Source organism: Mus caroli, chromosome 7 (genome assembly GCF_900094665.2).
Source record: "Mus caroli chromosome 7, CAROLI_EIJ_v1.1, whole genome shotgun sequence".
NCBI lineage: Eukaryota > Metazoa > Chordata > Mammalia > Rodentia > Muridae > Mus > Mus caroli.
Genome location: NC_034576.1, coordinates 85,215,241 through 85,236,082, shown reverse-complemented (window position 1 = coordinate 85,236,082; position 20,842 = coordinate 85,215,241). Strand labels below are relative to the sequence as shown.

The window sequence follows — 20,842 nt, the reverse complement described above, 5'->3', positions numbered from 1 at the left end:
GAAAGGTAGGGATTAGGGAAAGGCTGTGTCAATACAGGAAAAGGGCTCAAGCAAATGCCAGAGTATGAAAAAAATGGAACTACATTAAAGGCCACCCAGGTGCTTAAGAATGAATTCATGCCACTAACACAGCAGGTGGTCTCTCTAGAAGTTAAAAATAAGAGGCCCTGGGCTTCAGGAATAACCAGCAGTAAGACAGGGAAGAGACCACATCTCAGGGATGCTCCTTGAAGGGAGTTTAGGCTGCTGCCGGGTGAGAGAGCTGGCCCAGAAGCCAAGAGAAAGGTCTTACATAAAAGTGGGAAAGGCTTCTTCCCCAAGACTAACACCAGGGCCATGCTGCCTGTTTAAAATCACTGTCCTGGTAATAATGAAGTTAGGAGGCCAGAACAAGGCAAGCAGGGCTCAAGCTGCACACCGGTGTTCTCTAGAAATGCTTCAATATTGAAAAGACTCTGAATCTTACCAAACCAAATGATAACTGCACGCATAAAGGTTATTATCTAGTATATATGCACATCTACACATAGTGTGCTTATGCATATATAAAAGTCTAAGGCATCTCGACTAAGCTGATAGCACATGCAGTAATCACTTACAGAGACCTGGCCTCTCTAGATTCTTATATATACTGAGCTTCATAGAAGAACGTGATCGTGAGTCTGTTCTGCAAACCAAACGAAATGTCTTAACATACACAGATATGAACTAGAAAAGACAAAAAGGGTTTCAAGCTCACTCATATGCAAGGATGAATGTAGGAGTGTAGACCCAAAACAACAACCAGCTGAGACAAGCCAGATTCAAAAGTAACTTCATGGGGCTACCAAGATGGTTAGATGGTTAACAGCACTTCCTGCCCTTCTAGAGCTTGGCCCAGCCCCCACCATGGCAGCTCACAACTGCCTGTTTACTCCAGCTCTAGGGGACCCAATATCCTTTTCTGTCTTTTAAGGGCACTCACACACATACACATAAAGATATAAAGTAAATCTTTTTTTTTTTTTTTTTTTTTTGGTTTTTCGAGACAGGGTTTCTCTGTATACCCCTGGCTGTCCTGGAACTCACTTTGTAGACCAGGCTGGCCTCGAACTCAGAAATCCGCCTGCCTCTGCCTCCCGAGTGCTGGGATTAAAGGCGTGTGCCACCACGCCCGGCTTAAAGTAAATCTTAAAGAGAAATGAATTACTGATATCCTGGTTAGTTTCTGGTCTGCCTGAGAGAAGTTAGAGTTATCTGGGGAGAGGAAACCTCAATTGAGAAAGCGCCCCATCAGACCGGCCTTCTGGCATGTCTACCGGGTATTTTTCTGATTCATAACTGATGTAGGAGGGAGGGCCCAGTACACTGCAGTCAGTGCCACCCCTGGGCTGGTGGTCCCAGCTGTTGAAAGACAGCAGGCTGAGCAAGCATGGGAGAAAGGCAGTAAGCGGACCCCCCGTCCACCGCCTCTGCATCAGCTCCTGCCTCCAGGTTCCTGCCCTGCTTTGAGTTTCTGCTTTGGTGTCCCTAGTGGATGTACTGACTAGTCAGGATATGGGCTAAATTACCCTTCCTTCCTCAAGGTGCATTTGGTCATGGTCTTTTACACAGTAACAAAAACCTAACTGAGACAAATAAAAATGATCAAAATTAAATAAAGAAACTGGCAAAACACACCAGAATAGAAAATACAGCCCAGCAGCAGCACCTATACTGATTTTTTGTTGTTTTGTTTGTTTTTTTCTTTCTGTTGAAAAGTGCTGGAGAATGTGTCAGGGGTCCAGTACAAGCAATTTTGAAAATTTGCAAATAACCAAAGTGGTATTAAAACAGTGGGGAAAGGAGCAGAAAGGTGACTCAAATGTGTTGTGCATCTGGAAAACGTCAATCTGACCAAGTTTACATGATATCTTGCCCACATTCTAGAAGAGTGGAGACCAGCATGTGAGTTATACAGCATAAGATGTCAAAAGGGCAATATAAGAAAGAATACAACTCTCCAATGCACAGTAGTGAGCTAGGGAAGCTAAGGAAGGAAACACAGCGACCCTTACAGCCCTTTGAGGATACGGTACAAAAATAATCACCACGGGCCAACTAGCACTCGACTGTGACCGCTGAGTCCTACCTAACTTGGTAGTCCTCTGCTTCGGGAACTCAAAGGGTGTGCCAAAGGCTTCTAGGACAACTCAGGCTGCCAAAGCCCAAGACCACACTCTTCTGTTGACACTGCAACAGAGGGAAGAGCCAGAGGAGACTCAGAATTTCCCTGCTCAACAACCTTGCCTCTTTCAGTCCAGACACCAGGGGAGGAATACATTAGTTTCAGTGTCCAACTGGAAAATTCCCAATAATCTTACCATGGCTCTGGGATTAGATAATCTTATTTTACTAAAACACACTGGCCAGGCATGATGGTGGATGTAATCTCAGCACTTGAAAGGTGGAGGTAGGAAAATGAAGACTTCAAAGCTTCCTTCAGCTACAAAACATGTTTGAAGTCAGCTTTGGCTACATGACACCCAATCTCAATAAGAGAAAAGAAAAAAGCACGGGCGGTGGTGACGCCTTTAATCCCAACGCTTGGGAGGCAGAGACAGGTGGATTTCTGAGTTCGAGGTCAGCCTGGTCTACAAAGTGAGTTCCAGGACAGCCAGGACTACACAGAGAAATCCAGTTTCAAAAAAGAAAAAAGCAAAACAAAGCTATATAACTGCCTTAATATTCTTCAAGAAGAAATGTTCAGATCAAGAGAGGACTTTGCTCTTACCCACCAACATCTAGTATTTATTTTCATGTTTGTGTGGGATATGCATGGATGTGCTCCCATGTGTGTGAGTACACATGTATGTATGTGCACCGATGTGTGGAAATCAGAAACTGCTCCTTTATTAACTGAAGCAATCTAGTTTAGCTAGCCAGCTTGTTTTGGGGATCCCATCTGTGTAGTCCCTCCGAAGTGCAGGGACTACAGGTGGATGGCATTGCCCACCTGGCTTATGCAGCTTCTGGGGGTCTCACTCTGGTCCTCATGCTGTGAAGCAAGTCACCCCACAGCCCAGTTCTAGTATGTTTATAATGAGGAGCTAAGCCTTCATCTTTTCTACGTTCCCTATGTGCCTAAGAACACGGTAAGCTTTGAAAATGCAGATGATGGCTACTAAGTAGCTTCTGGCTGCTCAGGCTTCCTGCTGTCAAAGCTCAGTCATCTTATGAACTCATCCACTCAATAACACACATGGAGTACACACAGCAGTTAGGCGTTGAGACTCACAAGGCCTAGTTCCTAAGAAGTTTGCTGTTAGCCCTCCTTCTTCGATCCAGCCCATAAGATGTAGTAGGAAGCCGTAGCCTTCCTGCTCACCCACAAAGGAGATTGCCTGTCCTAGTCAAGGGTAAACTGAATGATCTGTCTGTCCCCCTACATAAAACTGGGAAAAGGGAAGTTACTTTTAAAAGAACACCGTATGTTTTCTTCTACAGAAGAACTGCATGTTCTTAACGCCTACTGCTCTTAATATAATCCTGGAGGTACAGATTCTGATGTCCTATGTTCCTGTCAGCTTACAAACATTAATCAATAAGAGTTCCTTTTAAGAAATCGCACTGAAATTTCATGGTCTTTGTTCTTATGAAGATGATTTCTCTTCAGAATGTCATTTTAGAAGTGCATGCTATGCTGGCTTATGTAGTTGTAGGGAACACGTTTCTATCTTTATTTTAAATCTGTCCCCATTTAGACTACAGTTTGCTGACCAGGTATGTGGCTGCTCACAGATGACTCTAGGGCAGTGTCCTCAACCTATGGGTTATGACCCCTTTGAGGGTGAACAACTCTGTCACAGGAGTTGCCTAAGACCGATTGAAAACACGAATTGTTACAGAACCATTCACAACGGTAGCAAACTTACAAAGTAGCAGTGAAAACAAGTTTAGGGTTGGGATCACCACAACCTGAGGAACTGTATTAAGGGTTGTAGCATTAGGAAGGTTGCGAACCACTGCTCTAGGACTACAGGGTCATTACTGTCTGCGTCCTTCTTCCTCGGCTGTGTAAGCTATGGTTCTCTGCCAAGGCACTGCTTCTGAGGCCCAAAGTTCCCATAGCTCTGCTTCCACAGTTAAGCTCCAGCCCAAACCTGGGCTCTGACACCAGTGCTCCTTCCAGGAGCTTCAAGGTTCCTTAGGCTCTGCTCCTCAAATAAGGGGGTTCTTGCTGCAATCTCCAGCTTTCTCTAAGACGACCCCAGAGGGTTGGGGTCCTTGTAACCAGAACTGACTATGACTGAGAGGGAGATCAGAGGACTGCAGCATCAGCAAGCATACCTGACTCCCTTTCTCAGCACTGCTGCAAAACAGCTTTCTAACTGATTTCCCGAGATCAGGGTACTTGTCCCGAGAGTGCCTTGTAAATGGCCCACTTGAAGTGTTTAAACGGACATACTAAGTGTATCGATTTAATGCAGCTCTATGTTTTCTGAACTGTAAAAATCTTTTAACATTTACAGTTAGTAAGTCATACTTTGCTTATGATTTTTACTTTGTAGGTATGATTTTTGGAAGTCTACTAACCAATAATAACATTCCTTATGAAAATAAATGATAATGGCCAAGAGACTCCATTAACATCTATGTTTTGGTATTTTTGAAATAAAATGAGGTTGTCCATCACACTGAACCTCACAGCAGCCTTGCTGGATCCTCATCCCACAGCTGACAAAGTGAGGGACCAGTTAAGCACCTGCCCTGTTACTAAACTGGTTACTCAACCACTCTAGCCACAGAAGCTAAGCTGGACTTTAACCCAGAACATTCCATTTCTAAATCACAGACTTTGCATTTCTCCACTCAGTTCTATGGAAAAACTTGTACGGGACAGAGTCATCAAGGAAAAGAAACCACACTAAAACCTATGAACATGTGTGTGTGTGTGTGTGTGTGTGTGTGTGTGTGCGCGTGCGCGCATGCACATGTGTATATGCATACACATAGGAAACAAATACTATCTAAATAAAAGGCAAAAAGAAAACTGAAGCCGGGCGTGGTGGTGCACGCCTGTAATCCCAGCACTCAGGAGGCAGAGGCAGGCAGGTTTCTGAGTTCGAGGCCAGCCTAGTCTACAAAGTGAGTTCCAGGACAGCCAGGGCTATACAGAGAAACCCTGTCTCAAAAAAACAAAAACAAAAACAAAAACAAACAAACAAAAAAAAAAAACTGAAAGAAATGACATAAGCCCACTTCCCAAAGCTGCGGGTCACTACCAGCATCCATGGCAGTTCCATCTTTTGTAAGTTAAATACCTTGAATTTGCTGTCTTAAAAAAAAAAACAAACAAACCTTGGACACCTCTGTTTCTAAACAATCTGCAGTATTTACATGCTTTAACTTTTACATAGAAATTCTGCAAACTGCATGCTTTCTATTCAGTTGCAAGACTGTCCAAAACTGATAATATAACATCATTCATTTTTACTCATGCACAACATTCCATTTCATAACAATATAATTTGCATTGGTAAGCATTTAACTTGTCGTTCTCTCATGGACGTGAGCACTATTAACATTCTTGTGTGCGTTCTTTAAGAGTCTACTAAACCTTCTCTTTTGAGTGAAAATTGCAGTATCTGGGTATCATGTATCCTTCAAAGCATATCCACAGTTCCACAAATACAACACAAGGTGTTACCAGATTGCAATATTTTTACCCTTCTGATAATTATAAAGGAGCACTCTATTATGATTTTAAAATGCACTTCTGAGTTGCTCCATATCTACTTGTTGACCATGCATCTTCACGTTTTAGATCATAATTGAATCATGCTTCTTCATCTAACATCCAGTTCCTCTAAGCCACACACTCTGTCTTTTCTGAAAGATTAAGCTGTGTAAAGTTTTTATAAAAACTGTCACCACTCAAAACTCATCCTTCTGGTGATCACTCAAAAGTCTCCTTTCTACAAGCTAGCGTCAGGGTGTTATGGAAATACCTCTATTTCAGAAAACATTAAAAACGAAAAAACAAACAAACAAAAAAACCTTAACAGATTTATACCTTCCTGTAAAACTTATCTTTTAAATCCTTAAGATAATGTCAAACTGAATTCAAATGAATGCATCAATTTATGCATTTGAAACTACTGAAAGAAAGATCTGTTTTTATCTAAAGATTATATGTTATGAACTACCAGTGGTATCTTGTCAATATTTACAAGCCATTTACAAATTATTTCCCCATTTTGAAATGAGCTATAAATACTAAGAACCAAGCCTGAACGCCTCACCAGCTGTCTCCTGAACTGGCATTTGCTTGGTCCATTGCTGTCCCTCTCCTACTTCCTCATTGCTGACACTGACTTGCTGGTATCTTACTAATTTAGCTAAATTCCAGGCTCTGAACTTCATAGCCTGGTCAGTGTTGTCTCACCAATTATGTCAAGTAGTAACTATTGGCCTCTCAAGTGTGCCTCTAACAAGTCCTTGGAATGGAACAGACATTGAAGTCTACTCATTGTGTTCATGTTCTGAGTACAAAGACTCATTCTTTAACTACTACATCCAACACACGTGGGCCAAAATTATAGCTGCAGCTCAAGAAACTGCAAGAAGCCTGCAGGCTGAGTTTGCAGGAGGCTGCTCAGGGGCATGGTGGCCTGCTCCCATCCCTGAAGGTGTCAGTAGCATTACCTCCAAGTTTACCCCTAGGAATGCTTCCAGCCATCCCTGTCTTCTGCGATGCTCAGGCCAACCTTCTATTTCCATGTCTGTGTGATGCTTGCTGGGTTTCACATCTCTACTTCTTCTGGGGGGCCTAGTGTTGATCCAGCTTAGTCTAAGAATAGTGTGATAATCTGCTGGCAAGGGCTCGCTGTTATTTCTCCTTCTATTTACTATGATTCAAAATGTCACTCCCTCCCTTCCTTCCTCTCTCACAAGATGCTCCTGTCTTCTGCACACGTGAGAGACCAACACACTTCCCATCACTGGTCACTTGCATTTTCACTGATTCTTGCACCTTTCCCTTCTATAGTCTTTCCCCATGATCTCTCCCATTGACTCAACTATTTTTGACACATTAACCTGCTTTGCTCCTTTAACCGGTAACTTTAAACACTATGTGCTTCATCTTCCCTCAGGATCTGCCCTCTGCTCTTGAAACTTCGTTGAAGAAAGAGTAAAAGATGAAGCTGGTTGTGGTAGTGTATGTACACTTGTAATCCCAGATGAGAGACTAATGTAGGAGGGTCAGAAGTTTCAGGCCAGACTGGGCTACACATAGTGACACTCTCAAAAAACAAAAAAGAACAAGAAAGGAACGTATACACTCTTTGAAGATGGAGTGAGGTCTACTTAAATGCGTTTCTGTTCTCATATAATGCCTAGAGGAGCAACTTTTAGATTAGGAAGCAGTGTAGATCTAACTTTTCAAAAGACCCATGTTCACAGCCAAGTACTTCAGTCAGTGACTATGAGAATTAGTCTACATGATAAGAACTGTATCAAACATACAATAACAATCAAAGCTGAGGTGACAGAGAAGGAGATGTCCCTTTCCTAGGACCTGCTTGGTGGTTTCCAGGGCTGAAGTGACTGAACATGTTCCAATGCCACCTCCAACTACAGTCCAATGTCTGCAAACTGCTGAATTAGGGTACACATAACAACGTAATGGTAAGGCTAGGTGTGCTGGCTACTGCTTTAGTCTCCGCACTGGAGAGGCACAGGCAGGCAGATCTCTGTGAGTTAAAGGCCAGCCTGGTCTACACAGCCACAGAGTGTAATCCTGTCTCAAAGGAAAATGGAAAAAAGCTACATATACAATTACAGGTATTTAGTCAAAGTCATACTAAGATTCAGGGCATACATACTTTAGTTTCAAATACAGTAAATGAAACAACTCCTACAAATAATAGGAAGGGAGGGAGGGAGGACAATTTAACAAGAGGATCTAATAAAAATAATCAGATTAATATGAAGACTTATTCTTTAAAGGCATATGGTAAACTGCAATGTCAAAAATGATGACTCAGTGAGACTGATTAGCAGCAAAGGAAGAAAAGCTAAATATACAGAAACAAAACGGATAAACAGCCACAGATAAAAGCGGCAGTTAAACACAGCAGCCCTCACAATGTGCGTCACGCTATTAGAGATGGGGAGTTAGTTACTTAGTGCCTCTGAGCCTCAGTTCCCCGTCTGGGAAACAGTCCTGGCTCACTGGCAAGTAGTCAGCAAGACAACCACCAGCAAGTACTTGGTAGTTTTTTTTTGCTTAGCTTACGTGAATTTTCAAATTTACGTGTGGAGCTTGTGCCATATTATTAAATGATTTTTAATGTATATGGTCCAGGGGTTTGTACATAAGTAAGCATGTAGTCTATTTATATCTCTAGTTAAGAAAGTTGTTTTTTTAAAAATACTAAATATTTAAAAATATTAAACATGGTTAATTATTAAATATTAACCATATATAACATTAAAATTTAAAGGCAGTTTTGTAATCAAGCACTCAGGTAAGAAGACATGTGTGGAATCAGGACGGAGGAGAGGAGTACACAGCATCCCAGACCCCACAGGCAGACGCGATGATGCACCAGGCACAGCAGCCCTCCCGGTAAGAGAGCTTGCCACACACACACACCCAGCTTCACTTCTACAGCACGGCTACAGAGTACTAGGAACACAGCTAGTACACCTGACGAAGGCGATCTTTCTGCCACTTGGTTTCAAACTATGTAAACGTACATGCCTGGGGGGATTACGTGGCCAACAACCAGACAGTTTGGTTCTGAACAGGAAGAAGACAGAGGTTTCCTATTTAGCATTTTCATGACACTTAGAAAACACTGGTCTGCTGACCTCATTATATAATGAAAGTCTGGACAAAACACTAATGCTAACTCTGACATTCGAGTAAAGGAATATGCAGTGATCAATGGCTGGGCTTCTCTCTAAGATTACAGAGGTAACTCAATACAATTACAAAAATTAAATATAATTCATGGTATTAGCTACACCAGGAAAGCCTCTAATCCTCTCTTCAGAGTCTGAGGACTTATCAGTACAACTCAGTATCATTCCTAGCCTGATAAATAAGAGTCACTGAATCAAAGCGAAGCTGAAATACTGGGCACAGCAACCTTAAAGCAAGGAAGAACAGCCACACCCGGGGTTACCTGTTAGTCTTTATCAGCAAAAGAAAACATAGAGAAATAAGATATAACCATTATATAAAAGGAAAATGTGTAAATCATTACCATCTGCAAATGGAAAATTATGAAAATCAGGTTGTACTACTAAGTATAAGAGACCACTAAAGCTATTAATTTTTTGTTAGTCACAATAAACTCTCTCCAATCAAAATATACATTGCTGATAATATACATTGTAAAAAATTCTCAAGAAATAAATTTAAAGTATTATATGAGTATCACCTAGACCTACGGACGGCAACTGCAGACTGCTGAGATTTTCTTTGAAACAAATCAAGTCGAACTTGCTGGTAAAATCCTTCCAGTGATTCTTCTTTCTAGGTTATTTTACATAAACAGAATGCCCACTCCCCCACCACACACACACACACACACACACACACACACACACACACACACACACACAACTTCATACTGATCACTGCCACTGACTTCCTATTGGCCCAGCACCCAACCGTGGCAGAACTAAATGTGTTCAGAAAAAGGCTAATTAATATTTATTATTTTCCTTATGTTGTAAAGAGAGGAATATCATGTTTCCTTTCAGAATGTGTCCCTGAACTTTTAAAGGCTCAACCATATGGAAGAGATCTACCAGAGTATATGCAAAGGCCAAGGACTTGGAATTCTAATTCAATTTCCCCTCATAGTTTAGTGCAAGCCTGTAGCAAACATTTATTTTTAGAGGTATTTCCAGTGGGGAATTGAACAAAAGACTATTGTGCACTCCACACAGTTCTCTTTGGACCCATCTATACCAACTATACAAACATCAGGTTGGAATTAAATGACTCTAAACTTGAAATCAACTATTTCCAGACTACAAAAATCTTTTCCATATTTATCAGCACATACAAGTTTTGAAGTGAGTTACAGCTGAGTTCAAATGTGAAATCTGCATTTTCAAGTGTTCCAATAAAAGAACTTTGCTGTGGAGTCTGACTACCTAATACTGATTGTTCAAGAATGCTATATAATGTTTTCATTTCCTCTTCCAACAAAACAATTTTGGTCTGCACTGAATGAACCCACTGCTACATGGCTTCTGATGGAAAGCAGACGGCCATCAGCCACAGCATTGGCCACCATTTTCTTATTAAAAAGTATGCCTTTTTCTCTAAGTGAAGAAAGTCAAAAGGAGCTCACAGGCATTCCCTGATCACAATGAATATCTCCATTTTGATTTGTGATGTGTATAAAATGCAAAAGGAAACAAGAAGTTATCTGTGATCAAGAGTGTAGTAGTTTTAAAGCACTGACCACAAATCCTAAATAGGCCCCTCATTAAAAGTGAGGCTTTTGTTTTTGTTTTTTAAAAAAAAAAACACTAAAAAACAAATATATAATAGTTCTTCTTAGAATATGGGCCGCGATTCACTTCTAACGCACAGGAGGCGGTGTCATGAAACTTACGGCTACGGAAGGCATGCTGGGACTCTCTCATGGAGAGAACTTAACGAGAGGAATGATATATTCAAGCATAGTGCTAGAGATCCCATTCTGCAAGTGTTGGCAGCCTTGATTTTAGGCCCATGGTGAAGCGAACAGGACAGTGGAGGCAGAGACAGGGTGCTGCTCTCCTCATGGTATGAAGAAAGGGATAAAGGTGTCAGAGAGGGCTGGGGAGATAGCTCAGTGGTTAAGAGCACTGACTGTTCTTCCAGAGGTCCTGAGTTCAATTCCCAGCAACCACATGGTGGCTTACAACCATCTGTAATGGAATCTGATGCCCTCTTCTGGTGTGTCTGAAGACAGCTACAGTGTACTCACACACATTAAATAAATAAATAAATAAATTTTAAAAAAAAGGTGTCAGAGCAAGATAGTGCCTTTAAAGACACATCCTGGTGACCCACGGTCTCTCTTCAAGTGTCTACTAATTCCTCAAATAGCACTACCAACAGGAGAAAACACCTAACAAGTGAACCTATTGAGATGATTTATATTCAAAGTGTAACAAGCCACTCACCTATAAAGCCTGTTTGCCCATCAAGGCCAAGGGGTGGCATCAGTCTCCAGCACATGGGCTGAAAGGCTCTTCCTACAACTCTACCCCCAGGCTTTGAGCTCCCTCAGCAGACATACCATCCACATCAAGCAAATGCACAAACTGCAGATGCATTAAAAAAAAAAAAAAGCCACCTTTATTTGAAGCCACTGGGCCTCATGGTTTATAATGCAGCAAATGTAATTGGAACATGCATGTTATTCTACCCGATTCAGCTAGCCTAATTTTTCATTTCAAACTATAAACAATGAAAACTGTGGATACACCCGGTTTTAGTCAATGTAGCCTAGCAAGCCTTCACTGTCCTTAGGTACCAGCTAGCCTTCTGTGCTACCTACCTTCTAAGATGAAAGCTCGGTCTCCTCCACGCCTCCACCCTTGTTAGCTTTGAACAGCTGCTTTTATTAAACGCCCTGCCTTAGGAACTTGGGACTGCTAACATACGCTGTACGGTTATAATCAATGAGCCAGTGGAATTTGTCTGAAGAGGTTGTTCTACGTTGTGAGGCTGCAAATCAGTCATGGCATTCTGATGGACTCATTCAAACGGGTCATCAGGCCCAAGAGATCAAATTTACTGCTTCGTGTAATGAATACCAGGAGAGAAAATGTCCTAATTACTGAAATAAAGTTTATCTTTAAGAACCATAGACCTGAGAAATTAGAGGCTTCGAAGGAACTTGGATATAGTATTGCTCTTTTTCAACCATGGAGATACCGGTAATCCAGGTAAAAAGGACAGAAGTAGGCAGATCTCTGGGAGTATAAGGCTAGCCTGGACTACAGAGTAAACTCCAGGATAGCCAGAGATACACAGTAAAACCTGGTCTTATAAAACCTAAAGGAAAAAAAAAAAACCTAAAACAAACAAAACAAAACCTTGCGTGATATAAATATGAAGAATTTTAAACTGACTGAGTTTTGACTTGGAATATCAGTCTGCTGTAATACAACAGGAACGTCAAGTTCAACTTTGTAGGTATTTTAAAGTTTTGTTAGTGTTTGATCGTTAGTACAACAAAATGTACTTTGCATATCACTAGTTAATGTCCTGTGCTTCAAGTTTTGGCTAAATGATACATATAATAAATGAATCATAGATAACAATCTTGGAAAACAAGTAGAGCTGTTCTGTTTCTACTACAAGAAACAGACTTGTCAGTAATGTTAGTAACTGTGGCAGTTGGTTCCAATCATCTGAAAATCTTTAGGCCCAGCCAGGTTGCAGGCCTGGCTAGAAGCCAATCTAACTAGTTTGTGGGACTATGGGCAGAATCGTGGTGCCTTTGTTCTTGCTGGTTACCCAGGGAGCTCAGTGATACTTGGAAACAATTACTGTCTGTCTCAATTTAGAGGGAAAATCAAAGAGGCTAGCCTGGCTCTAATTCCTCCAGTGTTACACTTATAGACCTTTTGGGGGATGATATGTGACGAAACATAACTTTAACAAAGGGGACTCAGGAATTGTTAGGCAACAAGAGATGAGGGGTGGGGATGGCTTGGCTGACCCTATAAGTCCAACCTCTGAAAACCATTCATAGCCCAAATATCCCTACACTCAATCCTGGCCTCCCTTGTAGTTACCAGGGCATATGACAGATTAAAGAAACAAGACTACATACACACGTCACCAACAAGGTCCTTTTATACACAAATAAAAAAATAAACCTTGCTAGCAGGCTGGATGGTTCATCTGTTTAAGTGGCTCTCGAAATGTCTTGGAGGTTTAATAAAGCATACCCTGGGCTGAATTTCCAGAGACTCTCACATCATGAGGGTTCTGACCCAATGATCAGTTTCACTATTGGGAAGTAGAATTCTGGAAGGTGGGGCCTGGTTGGAGATGGGCCCCTATGGCAGTGACCATGGAGTTCTACCTTCCTGTCGTGACTTACGCTTCTTCCCATCTGTAAGGCACTCTGCTCTACTCTCAGGCTGCCCTAACTTCACACCACATGCTCCTGCCACCATGATGCTCTGTCTCACCACAGAACCAGAGCCAAATAGTCAAGGACTGTGGACTGAGATCTAAGCAGCTAAATACAACCTTAAGGCATACAGGGAAATACCTGGCATTCCCACTCCATGTATTCTGCCTTAAAGGAACATGTCCCTCCGGCAGAATCATACATAGGTAAATGACAAACAATGTTCACTCACTTTTACCCGCTTTCCACCTCCACAACCTTTAGAAGAGGGAGGTATATGTCTATTTTCCTCAAGAAGAAATGAAATGTTCTACCTAGAGTAGTTCTTCCCACAGCAGAGGGCAGAACCCTGGCTCCCTTGAGAGATGGATGAAAAAGAGATGGTTTCAGCCCTTCTAAGAACATGTAACCACAGACGTGGACAGTATCTAGAAACCCCGAAGAAAACCACAAACCACTGCCTGCCATGCTCCTACCAGCTGTACTGGAGAAGACAACACACCGAGCCTTAGGCAAGGCAGCCTCAAAAAGGTCGCCCATGCTGTCCACATCACAGAGTGGCTTTCTTTCCCTGGACATGTGCTGAGCTCCTCTAGGTTACAGGGCCATTTAAGACACAAAGGGGTCCAAGCCATAGTAACCCCAAGGAGGGCGTAGGAGCAGAGACAGGGCGTTCCCATACTCCTGCAGTTCTAATGAAGTTGGCTATGGCTGCTCACAAAGCTAGATCAATCGCCAGCTAAATCAGAAGCTCAGTGGCATTTTCCAAATAGAAGCAAAATCGGGAATAGGGAAGGTAGCAATTCTACTAATTCCATGTCAAAACAATTATGAACTTAAAAAATAGATATATCTCAGCAGGAGCATGACAAAATGTTTTGGCAAATTTCTTGGATCAGGGCCCACAAAATTCAGGCAAACCAGTAGCTATTCTAGACCAATATCCTTTATTTAATGAGACTTTCTCATCTACGCAGTTATTGAATGAGCAGCTCTACAGCTGTCAAGGACGCTATGGCTCAGAACTGAAGCACACAGTGGGACAGAGCACCCCATGTCCCTGTTCTGATGAAGAACTTGTCTCAAGAGCAGCACTAAGGGGCAGGAATCAGGCAAGGGAAAAGGCACAACACTGACAGGACAATTAGTATCTATCAATTATTGTTAGAGAAGCAATTCTCAACAGGAAGAAGCATTTGAGGTGGGGTGAGGAGAAAAGAAATAAGTTTAAACAGTCCTTCATGTCAAAACAGTTTCCAAAAATTAGAATTAAACCTGTAGAACAAGAAGCATTTGGTCATCTACACTGACTTTATATGAGTAAGAATTCTTTTTTTTTTTTTTTTGCTTCTAAACAAATGGAACCCCCACTTAAGATAGGGCGTCACAGTTTACTTAAACAGCACCTACAGGTTTGAACTAGATCTCCATGTTACTGACTCACAAGCTGGTGACTCAATTATACTAAGTTAAAGACTGCAGAAAAAAAAATTATAACTATGAAAAAAGGCAGGTCATTCTCTTTAAAAATGTCACTAAGCACCCCATGCCATGTTGGACAGCCTTCCCAGCAGCACCCTACCCAGCACGTTTCCTGGGGGGACTTCCTCCAGATCTTCCAGCTCCCTTCCCATCAGAAGGTACAGGTTCTCCAGAGTACAGCACGCCATGTGGGGCACAGGAGGGAGGTCCTCTAGTGGAGCTGAGAAGCCTAGTGGAACCTGCCAGGGAAAACAATGGAAACCGTGAGGAAGTAGGTAAGGCTCTATAGCGCCCTCAAGTGAGGAAGCAGGCGAGGCACTACAGCACCCTCAAGGGTTTACTGAGCAGCAAGACCTTTGCCTCTTCCCTAAATGCTCGAAGCTGAAATGGTAGTTTCAATGGGTTATGATAAGAAACGAGTCGTATTTGATTCTGAAATATGAAAATCTCTCAAATGTTTAAAATGTGTCTGAATCCCCACCTATAAGCTTTGAAGCTAAGAAATTCTCCTGTATCCTGGTAGCTCCCATTTTATTGGTCCAGAGTCCATTGCTAATAGGTCTGAGCATTATGCCATACACCAGTTCTCACACCGATACCATGCTTCTATTTCAACATTCATTATTACCATTATAGTGTAAAATTAGTGGGATCTTCTGATAAAGTTCTGGAAGCATTCAGTAAGAACTGTGCTACTGCCTTGAAACACATGAAAAAAAAACATTAAAAATGCCACGACAAAGCTGAGCATCTGCTAAGTAGCTATACCACGTTGTTAATCTGAAAGGGAACGTATGTTGAAATACTAGGAAAGAGAGCATACATGCAGAAAAATATACACAAGAACGGTAGATTTATGAGCCTCCTTATTTGATTTACTCATTCTTAAGGAGACACTGTCATGAATGACCATACAGGACCTGAAGACTGAAAGAAAACTAACACATGATCATCTCATCAGATGTTGACAAAAATCCAACATCCCTTCATGATAAAGGCCTTGAAGAAATGAGGGATACAAGGCACATTCCTAAGGGCAATATACAGCAAGCTGATGGCCAATATTAAATGATGAGAAACTTAAAGCAATTTCACTAAAATCAAGGACAAGACAAGGCTGTGCACTCTCTCCATATGTAGTCAATATAGCACTTGAGGTTCTAGCCAGAGTAATAAGACAACTAAAGGAGACCATGGGGATACAAATTGGAAAGGAAGAAGTCAAAGGATTGCTATTCGCAGATGATAGCTTACATTAGCAACCTCAAAAATTCTACCAGAGAACTTCTATAGCTGATAAACACTTTCAACAAAGTGGCTGGATACAAGATTAATTTAAAAAAAATCAATAGCCCTCTTATATACAAAAGTTAAATGGGCAGAGAAAGAAATTAGGAAAACAACACCCTTCACAATAGCCACAAATAATATAAAATACCTTGTTGCAACTGTAACCAAGCAAGTGAGAGATCTGTATGACAGAATGTTAAGTACCTGGAGAAGGAAATGGAAGATATGAGACGTTGGAAAGATCTCCCATACTCACAGATCGTAGGGTGAATATAATGAAAATGGCCATCTTACCAAAAGCAATCCACAGATTCAATGCAATCCCCATCAAAATTCTAACACAACTCTTTACAGACCTTGAAAGAACAATTCTCAACTTCATATGGAAAAATAGAACCCAGGATAGCTAAAACAAACCTGCACAATAAAAGAACCTCTGGAGTTATCACCATCTTGATCTCAAGCTGTACTATAGAGCAACAGTGATAAAAACTGCATGTAAAAATAGACAGGTTGATCAATGGAATGGCATCAAAACCCATATGTAAATCCACACACCTATGAACACCTGATTTTTGACAAAGAAGCCAAAATTATACAATGGAAAAAAGAAAGCATCTTCAACAAATGTTGCTAATCTAACTGGATGTCAGCGTGTAGAAGAATGCAAATAGATTTTTATCTATCACCCTGCACAATACTCAAGTTCAAGTGGATCAAAGACCTTAACATAGAAGAGAAAGTGGGGAAGAGCCTTGAATGCATTGGCACAGGAAACAGCAGAACAGCAATAGCATAGGCACTAAAATAGACGATTAATAAACAGGATCTCATGAAACTGAAAAGCTTCTGTAAGACAAAGGACACTGTCAATAGAACAAAACGTCAGCCTACAGACTAGGAAAAGATCTTTATCAACCCTATACCTGACAGAGGCCTAGAATCTAAAATACATAAAGAACTTAAGAAGTTAGACATCAAAACCCCCAAATAATCCAATTTAAAAATGAGGTACAGATCTAAACAGAAAACTCTCAACAAAAGAATCTCAAATGGATGAAAAGCACCTAAAGAAATGTTCAACACCCTTAGCCATCAGAGAAATAAGATAAAAAACACAAGTTATAGCTCATGCTGGAGAGAATGTGAAGCAAGGGGAATACCCCTCCATTGATGGTGGGAGTGCAAACTTACAGGTGTTTTGGAAATCAATATGGTTGTTTCCCAGAGAATTCGGAATCAATTTATCTTAAGACCCAGATACACCATTCCTGGGGATATACCCAGAGGACGCCCTATTCTACCATAAGGATGCTCGCTCAGCTAGGTTCATAGCAGTTTTATTGGTAATAGCCAGACACTAGGAACAACCTATATGTCCCTCAACCAAAACATAGTACATTTATCCAATGGCCTACAATTTGTCCTGCCTATGAGATGTGCTGGGGTAAAGGTAGTGCAGAAATTGTGTAAGTGGCCAACCAATGATTGATCCTGAGACTGGATATCCCAGATACCTAGGACAGAAATGAACATGACTGGCAAAAAAAAAAAAAAAAAAAAAAAGTCAGTGAAATGATTCCTAATGATATACTGCTATACTCATAGACTGGTGCCCAGCCCAACTGTCATCAGAAAGGCTTCATCCAGCAATGAGTGGAAACAGATGCAGAGACCCACAGCCAAACATTAGGTGGAGCTCAGGGAATCCTGCTGAAGAGAGGGATGAAGATTGTAGGAGTCAGAGGGGTCAAGGACATCAGAAGAAAACCCTCAGAATCAACTAACCTGGGCTCACAGGGGCCCAAAGAGACAACCAACAACCCGGGAACCTGTATGGGACTGACCTAGGCCTAGGCACGCATGTTACAGCTGTGTAGCTTGGAGTTCTTGTGGGACTCTAACAGTGGGAGCAGGGGCTGTCTCTGGCTCTTTTGCCTACTTGTGGGACCTTTTCCCTCCTACATTACTGCCTCATCCAGCCTTGATAGGAGGGAAGTGTCTAGTCCTACTGCAACTTGATATGCAACGTTTGGTTGCTAACCCTGTGAAGATGGCTATTGTTTTCAGGGAAACGAGGAGGCATGGACAGTGGGGGTAGGTGATAGGAAGACAGGGAGTACTTGGAGGCTGGGGCAAAAGGATCACATGCCCAAGGCTTGCCTTGGCTACAGAATGAGCTCAAGGCTGTCCTAGGTAACTCAGTGAGACACTGTCTCAAAATAAGCTAAAACAAAAAAACAGTGCAGGCTGCAGCTTTCACCTGCTTGCTTCCTATAGCTTTTGTGTGCACATACATACATACCCTTGGAAGAACACTCTTCCCTAGCTGATCCTTCAGAGACTAGCTCATCAACGCCCTGATTTCAGCAGTGTAGAATCCTATAGACACCCAGCTAAGTCAGCCCCCACCCCAAAGTCTTAGAAAGTATGGGCTGACAACCTGCACTCCTTTTAAGTTGCTGGTTAGGAATAATCTGTAACAACAGCAACAGAAAACAGCACAAAGGACAGGAAGGATCTGAGAAGGGCTGACTTCTACAGTGAGCTGGAACGATTTCACATATCCTTTTTTTTTTAAAAAAAAAAGATTATTTTATGTATATGAGTACACCATTGCTCTCTTCAGACACATCAGAAGAGGGTGTCAGATCCCATTACAGATGGTTGTTAGCCACCATGTGGTTGCTGGGAATTGAACTCAGGACCTCTGGAAGAGCAGTCAGTGCTCTTAAGCACTGAGCCATCCCTCCAGCCCTCACATATCCTTTTTAACAAGTACATTAGAATAGGATTCCTGTGACTCTGACTCCATGAGTCCAACTGTCTTTTGTGCTGTTGGCACATTTTTATCCCTACTTAGATGCCTGACACATAAGCAACAGATTCCAACCTGTAGTGTCAGAGATAAGAATAACACCTACATCTACTTCTTCCCTCTACCCCAACGTGACTCTTACCTTGCTTGATATGCAAAAAAGGCCAGAAAAGTTGTTCACTTGCTATTGGTTCACAAACACTATTAAAGGAGCCATTTATATATACAAAATGTTACCAAGGCAATGCAACAGGTAACACAGGAATTGGGGTATCTTTTACCCATTCGCTACCTCACCTGTGCAGTCTACAAGTTTCCATATCCTCAAAATAATGCCCACATACTTTACTCCTAACTCTTACCCGCTCTAAGAAATCAACAGGGCTGTACTTGGGTCCTAAGACGAAAATTTTCTTTCCTCTTCGAGCTATGCCACTGAATACACGAGCAAATGCGATGAAGGCCTCTTGGCTGCTTTCCTCCTGGGGAGTAGGCTGGTAGCTTACACTTGCCACATCTGGTTCATCACCTGCCAGGCACAAAAAGATATTCAGTGCCACAAATGCTTACTTCAACTAAGTAACTGTTCCTATGTACTGAAGAAATAGTGAGCATGAATATCTGGTCTGGTAATAGAAACAATATTGATAAAAACAATGACAAAGTGAAAATATGAGGGGCAATGTACCAAGTTAAGCAAAAATGCCAAATCGTTTCCACTAAGACCTTTTAGGAATGCTGTACCTCTTGGCTCATCTTCATGGGGACTTGTTTCAAGGGCACCTCCATCCTGGGTGGGTCCCTGGGATGTTTGCCCCTGGGCTGCTGCAAGCTTCTCTGCGTGCCTCTGTCTTGCCCGTTCCCGTCTCTGGGCCATTTCTTCTTGAGTGAGAGGCCTACAGGATATGTTATGATGTTATAATATATTATGATGATCACAGTATTTCATGATGTGGCAGCATCAAACACCTCTCAGCTCTCTTTGAAAACAAGTGCTCATATGACTGCAGAAGTGATGACCAGTATCAAGTACCCCACTGAGGCTTATCCAACTTCTCTCCAGCAAAAACTGTAGTGAAAGAAGGCTCTCCGGCCCACTACATCCCAATGGCTTGGAGCTTATGAACTGGTGCACAAGTGCCCATGGCCCCAAGCACCACCAAGTGCAGTTACACAAAGCCTTCCACAGAGTCAGTGTTTCTTCTGGTAGAGGCCAACAAGGAGAAGGAAGAGGATGGCTAACAGGCACCACGGCTCAAAACACCCTGGAAAGTATGCAAACGGCCACTATGAAATGAGGTTTTCTTTTTAGTTCAAACGTGTGTCATATTATTCCATTAGCAATAATGGAATAATGGCTTGTTTCTTTTTCCTTCATGAAAAGTGACTCTCATTTCTATCAGGACACAGAAAAGTACTTAGAGCTTTAATTCTGAAAAGAGCTTTATAAAAGGGAAGGTAGAGACTGAGCATTTGGTTAGGAATCTGGGTTTGAAGGAAGAAACCAGGCAAGTGAAGTGACCCAGGAGTAGTCTCCCTTTAAGCAGGCATTCCCATGAATACTCCCCACCCCATTGCACGTTTAACCCCAGCACAGAGTAGTACCCGTCCTGGCCCTGGAGTTGGCAGAACGTGGCATACTCACCACTGTATAGGGGCTGAACATCCAGACTGTCAAGCATGAGCTTGAGCAACAGGGACATTGCTGCACTGCACCGTCTGGTCTCAGCACTGCCTCCCTCCACACTGTCGCTTACCTTTGACATTACAATTTCTATTTCACTCTGTAAACCATACTGTGAAACCAGCCTCAGTCTCATCTCCCACACTGCCTTGCTTCCTTCCTCTTTCTCTTACAGCACCAGAGGCTACACAGATAGGCTACACTGCGCACATAGATAGGTACTGGGCACAGGCACGGGCACCCTGTCTTCTAAGGAGCCACATGCTCCTGGAGCTAATGATATCCTAACTCAGACTGTTCACTGTTGTGCTCTTCAGGTTCCTGCCAGCTAGATGGAAACTCACGCTACCTATCTTCCAGACCCAGGATCTGGGCCTCTGAGCCAGACCCCACTCACTATAGGTAGTCAAAGTGAGAGACCTCAGATCACTGGCCGGAGAC

General features: G+C 42.1%; 1 protein-coding gene across 1 annotated transcript in view; it reads right to left on the bottom strand.

Annotated features, from left to right (window-relative positions):
• Positions 1 to 20,842, bottom strand: part of Efl1 (elongation factor like GTPase 1) — a 125,101-nt gene that overhangs the window by 61,903 nt on the left and 42,356 nt on the right. The window contains exons 13-15 of the mRNA XM_021166823.2: positions 19,462 to 19,613; positions 19,080 to 19,246; positions 14,710 to 14,848 (exon numbers count right to left, since the gene is read on the bottom strand). Coding sequence (XP_021022482.1) covers positions 14,710 to 14,848; positions 19,080 to 19,246; positions 19,462 to 19,613 — 458 coding nt within the window. The remainder of the gene's footprint in view (positions 1 to 14,709; positions 14,849 to 19,079; positions 19,247 to 19,461; positions 19,614 to 20,842) is intronic.